Below are 12330 nucleotides of genomic sequence, written 5' to 3' on the forward strand. Positions count from 1 at the left end.
GGAGGTGTCGGTGCTCTAGACCTTCTTGTGCGAGCCATAATACCTATACCAAAAGCAAGATGAACGTTCATTAGAAATCGTAGAAACTTGCTCACACGTATTAAATAAGAATTTAAAAAAATTTCGGCAGAATTTCCCCTTGAAAAAGGGCTAAACTACCTGCCAACATTTACCAAAAATTCAAGCAAAAAATCTACGTAAGACCTCACAAATACAATTCTCACATTGAGAATGAATATTACCAACAAGGTTGTCATGATACGCTAAATACTTCCAATACTTTGACAATTAAAACCATTTGTAAGATTGGAATAAAATTTGAAAGTAAAGTAGACTATCAATGACACTATGCTATAACATTAAGCTTCAAACATCAATTCATCGCAGCGTCTCCATATGCCTTACGAAAAACATCTTCAATTCAAACAATTCTCAACTTTTGGCACTTTCCTTCAAACCAATACATAACTACCCACTATACTTACCACAATTTATCATCAATTTGCATAAAGATGCGCTTATTTCAAGCAAACAAATGCAAATTATACACGAAAACAAGAAATTGGAAACAAAAGTATAGTGTGCTTTCATGAGAAAAATTATAAAATTTATCACCATATTAACAAATTTCTCAAATCTAAGCAAACAACCATTACTAAATGTATATATTATCACAATGTAACACAATTGTATCAAGAAATTTCAACAAATAAGCTTTTATCACATATACTCAAAAACTAAAAAAATTATGCAAAAATAGGAATTATAAAATCTCAAAAGAAATTGCAAATTGTTACCTCAAATGTAAAGGAGGATGCTGGAGGATGATAATGATGAAAAATGAGGAAGAAACAAGTCCAATTTTACCCAGAAATCAAACAAATTCCGTGCGGCCCAAAATTCCCTTTTGAAGATCAAAATCCACTTTTGATGATGTTTTGTGGTGAAATAGCTTATGGTTTATGATCATACAAGGGTTAGGGAGGTGTTTATGGTGAAGGATTGGAGATTTGATAGATTAAATAGAAGATTGGAGGAAAGGGGTAGGGTTTCGGTGAGAAGAGGGAAGAAATATTTGAAAAGTGCAGAAACGAACCCTCGTTTCTGCTTTATCCGCGAACAGATCCGAGGTCGTATCCGTTCTTGTAGTCCTCGGATCCTACATGGCTCGGATCCACTACACCAGAAGTTTATCCGAGGTCTCGGATCAAACTGGAACTTGAATGATCCGAGCTCGGATCTCCTGTTTTAATTTTTTGCGCTTCAAACGATCCGTGGTCGGATCCTTCTGGGTTTTATAGGATACGAGCTCGGATCATCACAATTCTGCACTAATTACAGCAACTGCAATTTTCCAAACATTTTCTCCTTTTTCCGACTAATTCCAAATAAGCTACAAAACTCATAAATTTTTTGAATCCACCAATCGCTATTTTAAATGCAAAAAATGGTTATTGTTAGTCTCACTATTGTCGAGTGAAATGAAATTCACACAACTTTACAGCCAAGAAATCATAACTGTGACATATTTAGTGGTAGTGACTTTTAAATATTTACTAAAGTTAAGAAGTCCAAATACGTATTAATCAAACGTCAAAAAGAATGAAGGAAATGACCTTCTATATTGGTGGTTACTAACCTCGCATTTCACAAATGCGAGGTATACATGACCTCGCATTTGTAAAATGCGAGGTTAGTTTGACCTCGCATTTGTATGCTTCTTTTTTTTTTTTTTTTTATAATTTCGGTGGTCGAAAAATTCATGTCGACTTCGCATTTAGCAAATGCGAAGACCCCAAGGATAGAAAACCATACACAAAATGCCCCCTTTGTAGAATTTTTTTAAAAATCATCATAATTTTAGAAATTTCTCCTTGAGCTCGCATTTGCTAAATGCGAAGACCCCAAGGATAGAAAATCATACACAAAATGCCCCCTTTGTAGAATTTTTTTAAAAATCATCATAATTTTAGAAATTTCTCCTTGAGCTCGCATTTGCTAAATGCGAAGACCCCAAGGATAGAAAACCATACACAAAATGCCCCCTTTGTAGAATTTTTTTAAAAATCATCATAATTTTAGAAATTTCTCAGTAAGTGATTGAGTATGCTTTAGCAGTTGAGTACCAAGAGAGCCTCAATGGGTCCTCAATGGGTCAGCTGAAGCGCCAGACTCTTCACCTTCACCTTCACCTTGGTCTTCGCACTGTGCATTGCACTCTTTAAAATTTAAATAAGCCATTGACTGCTTCCAAGTTCAAACCATCAAGGATCAGCTCTCAACCCACAGAAAAATGGGCATCAAAAGTAGTCTCCCTCGCCTTCCATGGGATATCCAAAACCCAGAAGAAGAAGAAGAAGAAGGAGAGGAAGAGGAAGATGATGATGATGGGGATGGAGATGATAATGATGATCCAGAAGGAGATGCATTACAAGGAGAGGAAATCCCTGAAGAAGAAGAAGACAAACTGGAAAATGACGGAATCCCTCAAACTCAACATGGAAAGGAAATCTCGGAAGCTGCATTGCAAGGAGAGGAAATCCCTGAAGAAGATCAAGAGGAAAAAGAAAGAATCCCTCAAACTCAACAAGCAGCTGTTCGTGAAGCAAGTCCACGACCAACCCAATACCGTCCAACTTCAGGAACCGGTTATGATTCTGATGCACCCCAAAAACACTCTTTCAAACGGGCCAAGCGGGATCAGAAGGATGGTGCAAGAAAGAACAAGACGAGGAAGGATGTTGTTGTTATTGGTGCAAGGAAAAAAGAAAACCAAAAGAAGGCTTCTGTCTATGCCACTCCATCTTCTTTTGCTAGGGTTTTTACCGAGAAAGATGAGATTGATATACTCCAAGGTGTGATTGATTACGCCAAATTGCAAAATGTCACTGATTTGTCAGCTCACACGTATGCAGTTTATGAGTTCTTGAAAGGGAAGCTTCATTTTGAGTTTACAAAGACTCAGGTATATGGGAAAATCAGACGCTTGAAGAACAACTACTTGAAAATCCTGGAGAAACGTAAAGGTAGTGGAAACGACCCTGTTTTCTTGAGTCCACATGAATCTATTTCCTTTGAGCTTTCAAAAAAGCTATGGGGTGGTGTTGATTTTGTTGATGATGTGAAGAGTGGAATGAAGAAGAAAATGGATGGAAAGAAGGCTATGGTTAGAAAATTACAACTAAAGCATGATGATGAAGTGAATGTTGAGGAAGATCAAGGAGGTTTCAAGCCTAATCATCCATTTTTGGAGGAGTCATCTGATGTAAAAAATCTTGAACTTTTGTGGATGCCTGAAAGTTTGAAAGTCTTTATGAGGGGAAATATGACTTTGATTGATTGCGAGAAGGCAAAGGAGTTGGAGGTTAAATGGAAGGAATTACGGAGAAAGGAGATTGAACTCTTCTTGATGAAGTTAAACTTGAGGATGGAGCTGATAAATCATGTCTTGGATGCAATGAAGAAAGGGTGATATTTTGATTCAGGATCACAGCTTTCTGGACTGAAATAGGGTAACATTTTTATTATCTCTTTATGTATCTTAGTGTTATTTCTTTGCTTCCTTGGCTCTGCAGAGGATGAATTACCAAACATGAGAAATCTTTGCTTTGCAGATAGGAGATAGATCATGCTCTGATACTCACAATTTCAGGTTTAATCAGTGTGGTGAGCTATGATTAACTAAAGAAAACAATTTCTATGCTTATTTCCCTGCTTTCAGCTGTTATTTAGAGTAGAATGTGTAGTGTATTTGCTATCAGTCATAAAAAATCAATCTCTACAATTATTTCTTGAATGTCTGCTGTGGCTGAAAAGAATTCTCCAACAAGCAACACCAAAACCTGTTTCTATTTATCTTGTGTAGAAAAGAGCAATAACAGGAGCTCAAGGGATGCAAATTTTGCAGTCGGCAAAAATTTGGATGATAAAATTTATAGACTGAAATGTCTGGAAGATGCGAGGATTTGCTTTTGATATGGTAATGCAGAATTTCAGATAAACTGCCCAAGGAACATGTCCTGATTGATTCCATCATGTAGTAAGAAGCAAATATTAAATCTATTATCTTGAGGCCTTATGAAACATCTGCAGCATCGTCATCTAATGCCTGCAAGCTTAATCCAATCAGAGCTCGAAAAAATAATAGTTGTTTTATGTCCATGCCATTGGAAATCTTGCAAGCACAGACGTTTCAGCTAACGAAGCTACAAAATATGTACAAATTTTCAAAAACTAGTTTTTTCAAACATTTTCAAATAGTTTGGATCCTTAAATTTTTAAAAAGTACTCTAAAAGGTACTCTAAAAAGTAGTCTAAATTTTTTTTAATGTTTAAAAAGTATCTCAAAATATATTTTAAAAACTCTACTACTTTTAAATATTTCAAAATATTTTCTAAAAGTATCTCAAAATATACGCTAAAAACTCTACTACATTAAAATTTTTCAAACATACCTCAAAAAATAGCTAATCTAAACGGATAGTCGTCGCAACACATTTGGATTGCCATTTTTGGAAGTTTTATAGAAAAAATATACTGTAACGATTCATATGTGAGGTAAAATGGCGATTGAGAAATGCATTCACAAAAACGTAAAAATTTTTCTATCGAAAATCACAGTCCAAACAAGGCAAGTGCTCAAAAGAAGTGATTTTAGTAGGCAAGCTGAAATTACAATGGGATGATTCAGCTGTGTTTAGGTGAGAGAGAGGATGACAGGTGCCGAACCTGTGCAATAATAATTACTAAAAAGTCCTAATTACCACCTCAATTAAATAATTATAGAACAAATCCAAGTACTGGAGCAGGGACCCTAGGTGTGCAATGGGTTACTTGATTCACCCTGTTCCCGAAGAGTTTGCTTGATCCGATATACCGGGTTTGTCTATAAAAATACTAATTTTGCGTACAATGGCAAGTAGGGTCGATTCCACAGGGAGCAGGTAGGAAATTATTTCTTTCCAAATTAGTAGAACGAAATTGGGGGATTTTCAATGGGAGGCAAACAAAAATAAAATAAAATAAAACAAACAAAATTCAAAACTAACTCACAAAGCACAATTCACTAAAAATAGCAATTAATAAAAGTTCTACCCAAAGGATCAACTGCTCAGGCACGGTCCAATTAAATGCTCATCGATGCAAAGATATTTCATCCATTTTTCACTAGGTTGGTTATAGTTATCAATAAGCTCTGACAACCAGTTCTTCCTTACATTTTCGACAGTCAAGGTACGACCATTGACTGCTTCCCTAACCAGATAACAACCATAGGTACGACCATAGGAATTTAATTACCCAATTGCATTAAAGTTAGAAGAACCCAACCCTAACCAATAAACACGCTAAGAGGGTTTATTTAAGCTAGATCCTGCGTTTCCCCATCATAAAACCAATTATGGTGGTTGCCACGGGGTGTTAACTAAATGAACAATTACGGATTCTATTTAATTAACGTGGCAGTAGACTATTAAATTAAATCAAATACCCGGCCGTTGATATTCAATTAATAAAATACCCATGAACAATTAATTCAGGAAACGCACGAATAGCAATTAATTGGAGGAAATAATGAAGATTCGGTTAGATCTCACAGATATTATGGACCGCGCCTTCGCGTCAACCTTTGGGTAGATGAGGAAATTAGCCGCTCCTCATCGTGTCAATCCCGCGTGATTTAATTGAATTCATTCAATTAATTGCCGAAGAATTGGAAAAGATGAATTAACGAAGGAACGGCTGAAAAACCTTCGCTTCCCTTTGTTGGGTTTCGCGTTCGTACCCCTGGAGCGAAAGTAGAAGCAAAAGTCGAATAGAAAAAATTGTACAGAATCCGAAAGCAAAAGCTACAGCAGAGGAGAAAGTCTCCAATGTCTGACCCAGAGCCGCCGAAGAAACAAAAGAAAAATAAAAGCGTCTGACAAATCTCGGAAAAGAAGACTAAAGCTCAGGTATTGATCCCCTGATTCTGAATCTCCTTTTTCTTTTTATATGTAGCGCCGCCCAAGAGAAGTCAAGAAGAAAACAAACGTCTGGCCCAATTGATTGCACAAAAGCTAGCTTTTGGAGTTTTAATCCCATGCTCCTCGCGGTTCACGTGGACCGCAGTCCGGCTTTCGGTTTCGTCCACCTTCCAAGGCGTGACCACGCTCTGAAATGCAAGGTCTTCTGGAATTTTGCCTTGCGAGATCATTTTTTATGCCGACCACCTACAATTCACACAAATGTCGAATATGAGTGAAACTCCAGTTCTTAGCACCGTGAATAGTCAAAATTAGGACAAAATAACAGTCCAAAATACGCCAAATAACCGTTCTATCAAATCCCCCCACACCTAGACAATGCTTGCCCTCAAGCATTTCGGAGCTCAGAAGTACAACCAAGAGAGCAAAGGCCATGTAGTAGTCTATACTAACACAAGCATCTAGGGTCCCTGACAATATCACCGAAGGTAAAACACACCGGACATGTTGTAATTCAAAGAATATATATGAATACTAGAAACGCTCAATTCAACATCACGGAATGCCATTACCATAGGCTTGCACGTTTATCACATCTCCACCACTTAAAAGTGAACTAAACACATAAATCAAAGGGACTTTAATAGGGTTGTAATGGGGCTCAGGTGAAAGGCGGGTTAATAAGGTATAGGTAGGGGGTAAAGTGTCAAGAGAACGTCCGAAACTCACCAATAACCACAGTGCTTTACCGGAGGAGTTTCACTAACAAGGCAGTTTCCATTTGCTGTACACACTGTACAAGTGTCCCTAATTTTTTCTCTTTCTCTCTCTCTTTTTTTTTTTTTTTTTTTGAATACTGCTCGCGAGGCGTGGGCACGCCTTGTAGCCCATAGTCCTCTGGTCACGAGGTCTCTTCAGAATTTTTTTTTTTTTTTTTCAGGAGAAAGTCCTGTAAGGCGTGGGCACGCCCTGTAAGCCAAAGTTCTCTGGTCAGTGGCCTTTTTCCAATTTCTCCTCCTTTTACAAGGATAACATCATACCACTCCTAATCTAACAACACTTGCAACCCCCGAATTTGTTTGATTTGCACAAATGATGGATTTCAGACATCCCTTGACAACACAGGGATAAACAAGAAAGTTTAAAGAGGTCTTGGGTTAACAAACACGGATATCAACCAGAAACGAAGGACAAAAGCTCAAATTGGTTCACTATTGGGATATAAAATGAGGGCTAGATTTTTTTTTTTTTTAGAAAGCTGAAGAGGGTTAAATCCTAAATGCCCTTATCATTTCAAATGCATCCAGTTCATCAAAATGAAGGTCTTGACATGTACAAAATAGCAAGTTCTAGAATGTTCATACCATGTGCGATACCCACTCAATCAAACAAATTAGAGCAAACAAGAATAATATGCTCAAGTAAGGCTCAAAAGCTCCCCAAAAGTTACAAAAATGGGTGAATTCCAGCATACTCAACATTCAATGACATTGCCAAGGGAAACAAAATGCACAGCCAGCATATACGACCACATACCCACTCACATTGATTATGTCATTTATCACAGCAACATGCCCCAACACTAACAAGCATAGAAATAACCAAAAAGCCGACTAACTACAATATTTTTCATTTTTTTTTTCATTCATCCCATGTTATATATATTTTTTTTTTGAGTAATCAAAGCAAAAAGAACTAATGAAAAACAGAACTAATGGAAGCCACTCCCCCCACACCTAAGACCTACATTGTCCTCAATGTAGAAGAGACAATATAAAGTAATAGGAGGAAAGAAGAGAAACTTCCCTGGCTCCGGGGGGGAAAATGAGATACTAAGGCGGAGGGGGGTGAGGCGGGGTGAATCCAATGTGAGCGAAGAAGGCCGCCTGATTCTCTGTTTGAATGCGGACGGCGGGCGGCGTGGTCAAGACTGGGAGAAAAATTATTGGAGCTTAGGCAGAAGGAGTTTGGAAGGATTGTCCAAGACTAGTCAAAGAATAAGGAAAAAATGGCAAAAAGTAGAGTCTTGGTCAAATTTTTTTTTTTTTTTTTTTTTTTTTGCTATCGTAAGGGTTGGAAGGCGTGGGCACGCCTTGGAACCCCTATCCTTCTGTCCAACACCACAAAAACAGTCAAAACATTAAAAGGAAACTGAAAAATTGCAGAGTAATGAAGAATGATCACTACTAATATTGTAATCCTTGGGTTGCCTCCCAAGCAGCGCCTTTCTTTAACGTCTTTGGCTAGACATAGGACCACTCCTTAGTCTGGATGTAATTGAATTTTTCTTGTAATTGGTGGCCCTCCTCCGGGATCCACATGGCCATTGAGTGCAACCTTTTTCCTAAACTTTCTCTCCATTTTCACCTCATGAACTGCCTTCATCCTGTGGTACTTGTTCGAAGCAATTTTGAATTTACCCCTACAAGCAAATTCAGAAAATTCTTGCACAGAGGGATTAGTGGTATAAATAGCAAACACAGAATGAGAGTTAACAGGATGTTTCATTGTATCAAAAATATTAAAGTGGACTATTTCTCCATCAAATTCCATCGTGAGAGTACCCTTACTAACGTCAATTTTAGTCTGGGCAGTACTCAAAAATGGTCTTCCTAGTATAATGGGTGATGGATTTAGGGCACTTCTATCATCCATGTAAAGCACATAAAAATCAGCAGGAAAAATTAATCCATCTATTTGCACTAAAACATCATCAACTATCCCATCCGGATAAGCACATGTACGATCAGCCAATTGAATTATTATCCCCGTTTCTTTTAAAGGTCCTAAATTTAGGGAATCATAGATTGACTTAGGCATCACATTAATAGAAGCTCCTAAATCTATCATGGCATTTTTGATACTAGAATGACCAATCTTACAGGGGATAGCAAACATACCTGGATCTCCGCATTTGGGTGGGAGTTTCCTTTGAAGTACAACTGATACATTCTCTCCTACCATCACTCTTTCATCACCCTTTAGCTTTCTTTTGTTAACGCACAAGTCTTTCAAGAACTTTGCGTACTTGGGTACCTGCTTGATCGCGTCCAATAGGGGGATGTTTACTTGAACTTTGCGGAACACATCCAGGATTTCTTTCTCCTTCTCTGCCTTCTTCGTCTTCGCCAACCTGCACGGAAAAGGGGGTAAATTAGCTTTAACGGGTATTGATGGTGTGAGAATTACCTCAGGACCTCCACGAATGTGTCCTTCTTCCTCTATCTCCTGCTCGATCTCGTCTTCACTTTTACTCTTTGAGTTTGTGACCTTCGGCCCCTCCACTTCCTTGCCACTCCTTAATGTCATGGCACTTACATTTCTGGGGTTTATCTCAGGTTGCGATGGCAATTTTCCATAGACGTGGGACTCCAGACGATTAATGGCAGTTGCCATTTGACTCATACGAGTCTCCATGTCCTTCATGCCTGCTTTGGTGTCATGTTGGAACTGAGTAGTACTTGCAACTAAGGACCTAGTCTCCTGTTGGAGCTGAGTGGTGGTCGCGACGAGTTGAGTGGTAGTCGTGGCCAAACTCTTGACAATTTCTTCCAAAGAACTCCCTGAGTTTGAGGACGAGGGTTGAGACTTATGTTGCCAAGGTTGCTGAAAACCTGGAGGCCGATTGGAGAATGCATTTTGTGGCCTACTACCATAGCTGAAATTGTGATGATCTCTCCAACCAGGGTTGTACGTGTTAGAGTATGGGTCGTACGGTCTTTGAGGCGCGGGCACGCCTCCAGCCATGTTCACTTGTTCAGCTCCATCCTCTTGCAACATAGGGCATGAGTCAGTGGGGTGGTCCATGCTAGTACAGATTCCACACACCTTTGCTCGCGGCGTGTCTCTCATGGCTAATTGCCTAACAACAGACGTCAATTCTGACAGTTGCTGCTGTATGGATGAAGTCTCTACCTCATTGACTCTACGAGGAGGGTTGCTCTCACGTAAACCAAATTGCTGGGAGTTCTCTGCCATGGCTTCGATGAGCTCCCACGCTTCCCTCGATGTCTTGTTTGCAAGTGCTCCCCCACTCGCAGCATCAATGATACTCCTATCTGTTGATTGGAGCCCTTCATAGAAGTATTGGATTAACAGTTGTTCACTAATTTGATGCTGCGGGCATCTAGTGCACAACTTGTTAAACCTATCCCAGTATTCATACAAGGACTCACCGGGATATTGTTTAATGCCGCAGATCTCCTTCCTCAAACTCGCAGCCCGGGATGCAGGGAAAAATTTTTCCAAGAATTTCTTTTTCAGCTGCGCCCATGTGGTAATACTACCTGCCGGTAGGTAGTACAGCCAATGTTTAGCTGCATCTTTGAGAGAGAACGGAAAGGCTCTCAGTCTAATTTGCTCTTCAGTGACCCCAGGAGGTTTCATACTAGAGCAAACCATCTCGAACTCCTTAACGTGCTTGTGGGGTTCTTCACCAGAGAGACCATGGAAAGAAGGTAAGAGGTGAATCAGCCCCGACTTCAGTTCGAAAGCAGTATTCTCAGCCAGAGTGGGGAATGTGATGCATAAGGGCTGGTGAGTCAGCTCCGGGGCAGCCAGCTCCCTCAATGTTTGGGTGTTGGCCATGCTTACTTCGTTTTCCGCTGACTCGTTTGCAGAAAATAAGTGCCCTTCTTTTTGCCTCTTGGTCTCTTGCCTTCGCCTACGCGCTGCCTTCTCAACCTCAGGATCGTATACCAATTCACCTGTGCGAGAAGAACGGGGCATAAACTAGCAAAAATACCAAGAAAAATAGAATAAAATAAAAATAAAACAAAAACTGAATTTGAAAAGAAATAAATAATCCAAACACCAGCTCCCCGGCAACGGCGCCAAAAATTGACAGGTGCCGAACCTGTGCAATAATAATTACTAAAAAGTCCTAATTACCACCTCAATTAAATAATTATAGAACAAATCCAAGTACTGGAGCAGGGACCCTAGGTGTGCAATGGGTTACTTGATTCACCCTGTTCCCGAAGAGTTTGCTTGATCCGATATACCGGGTTTGTCTATAAAAATACTAATTTTGCGTACAATGGCAAGTAGGGTCGATTCCACAGGGAGCAGGTAGGAAATTATTTCTTTCCAAATTAGTAGAACGAAATTGGGGGATTTTCAATGGGAGGCAAACAAAAATAAAATAAAATAAAACAAACAAAATTCAAAACTAACTCACAAAGCACAATTCACTAAAAATAGCAATTAATAAAAGTTCTACCCAAAGGATCAACTGCTCAGGCACGGTCCAATTAAATGCTCATCGATGCAAAGATATTTCATCCATTTTTCACTAGGTTGGTTATAGTTATCAATAAGCTCTGACAACCAGTTCTTCCTTACATTTTCGACAGTCAAGGTACGACCATTGACTGCTTCCCTAACCAGATAACAACCATAGGTACGACCATAGGAATTTAATTACCCAATTGCATTAAAGTTAGAAGAACCCAACCCTAACCAATAAACACGCTAAGAGGGTTTATTTAAGCTAGATCCTGCGTTTCCCCATCATAAAACCAATTATGGTGGTTGCCACGGGGTGTTAACTAAATGAACAATTACGGATTCTATTTAATTAACGTGGCAGTAGACTATTAAATTAAATCAAATACCCGGCCGTTGATATTCAATTAATAAAATACCCATGAACAATTAATTCAGGAAACGCACGAATAGCAATTAATTGGAGGAAATAATGAAGATTCGGTTAGATCTCACAGATATTATGGACCGCGCCTTCGCGTCAACCTTTGGGTAGATGAGGAAATTAGCCGCTCCTCATCGTGTCAATCCCGCGTGATTTAATTGAATTCATTCAATTAATTGCCGAAGAATTGGAAAAGATGAATTAACGAAGGAACGGCTGAAAAACCTTCGCTTCCCTTTGTTGGGTTTCGCGTTCGTACCCCTGGAGCGAAAGTAGAAGCAAAAGTCGAATAGAAAAAATTGTACAGAATCCGAAAGCAAAAGCTACAGCAGAGGAGAAAGTCTCCAATGTCTGACCCAGAGCCGCCGAAGAAACAAAAGAAAAATAAAAGCGTCTGACAAATCTCGGAAAAGAAGACTAAAGCTCAGGTATTGATCCCCTGATTCTGAATCTCCTTTTTCTTTTTATATGTAGCGCCGCCCAAGAGAAGTCAAGAAGAAAACAAACGTCTGGCCCAATTGATTGCACAAAAGCTAGCTTTTGGAGTTTTAATCTCATGCTCCTCGCGGTTCACGTGGACCGCAGTCCGGCTTTCGGTTTCGTCCACCTTCCAAGGCGTGACCACGCTCTGAAATGCAAGGTCTTCTGGAATTTTGCCTTGCGAGATCATTTTTTATGCCGACCACCTACAATTCACACAAATGTCGAATATGAGTG

General features: G+C 39.3%; 2 protein-coding genes and 1 non-coding gene across 3 annotated transcripts; 2 read left to right on the plus strand and 1 right to left on the minus strand.

Annotated features, from left to right (window-relative positions):
• Window positions 1-2293: 2293 nt before the first annotated feature.
• On the plus strand, window positions 2294-3472 carry LOC113700580 (probable transcription factor At1g61730). The gene is made up of 2 exons (XM_027221052.1): window positions 2294-2306; window positions 2418-3472. Exons 1-2 carry the CDS (start codon window positions 2294-2296, stop codon window positions 3470-3472), a joined length of 1068 nt encoding a protein of 355 aa, XP_027076853.1.
• Window positions 3473-6071: 2599 nt separating this feature from the next.
• LOC113700582 (uncharacterized) lies at window positions 6072-10691 on the minus strand. Its single transcript, XM_027221053.2, has 3 exons — window positions 8528-10691; window positions 6312-6433; window positions 6072-6209 (listed from the first exon to the last, which is right to left on the minus strand). Exons 1-3 carry the CDS (start codon window positions 10689-10691, stop codon window positions 6072-6074), a joined length of 2424 nt encoding a protein of 807 aa, XP_027076854.2.
• Window positions 10072-10178, plus strand: LOC113702596 (small nucleolar RNA R71). The gene has a single exon (XR_003451233.1). It is a non-coding gene; the product is annotated as a small nucleolar RNA R71 (small nucleolar RNA).
• Window positions 10692-12330: the final 1639 nt, after the last annotated feature.

This window comes from Coffea arabica, chromosome 7e (genome assembly GCF_036785885.1).
Source record: "Coffea arabica cultivar ET-39 chromosome 7e, Coffea Arabica ET-39 HiFi, whole genome shotgun sequence".
NCBI classification, from domain to species: domain Eukaryota; kingdom Viridiplantae; phylum Streptophyta; class Magnoliopsida; order Gentianales; family Rubiaceae; genus Coffea; species Coffea arabica.

Bases quoted from the DNA above. Each gene is read 5' to 3' on its own strand.
- LOC113700582 (XM_027221053.2), bottom strand. From the start codon at position 10,691: ATGCCCCGTTCTTCTCGCACAGGTGAATTGGTATACGATCCTGAGGTT. The intron at 6,434-8,527 runs GTACTCTCACGA...TGATATTGTCAG, and splicing joins TAAAATTGACGTTAGTAAGG to GGACCCTAGATGCTTGTGTT. The intron at 6,210-6,311 runs GTTATTTGGCGT...TGTGAATTGTAG, and splicing joins TGGGGGGATTTGATAGAACG to GTGGTCGGCATAAAAAATGA.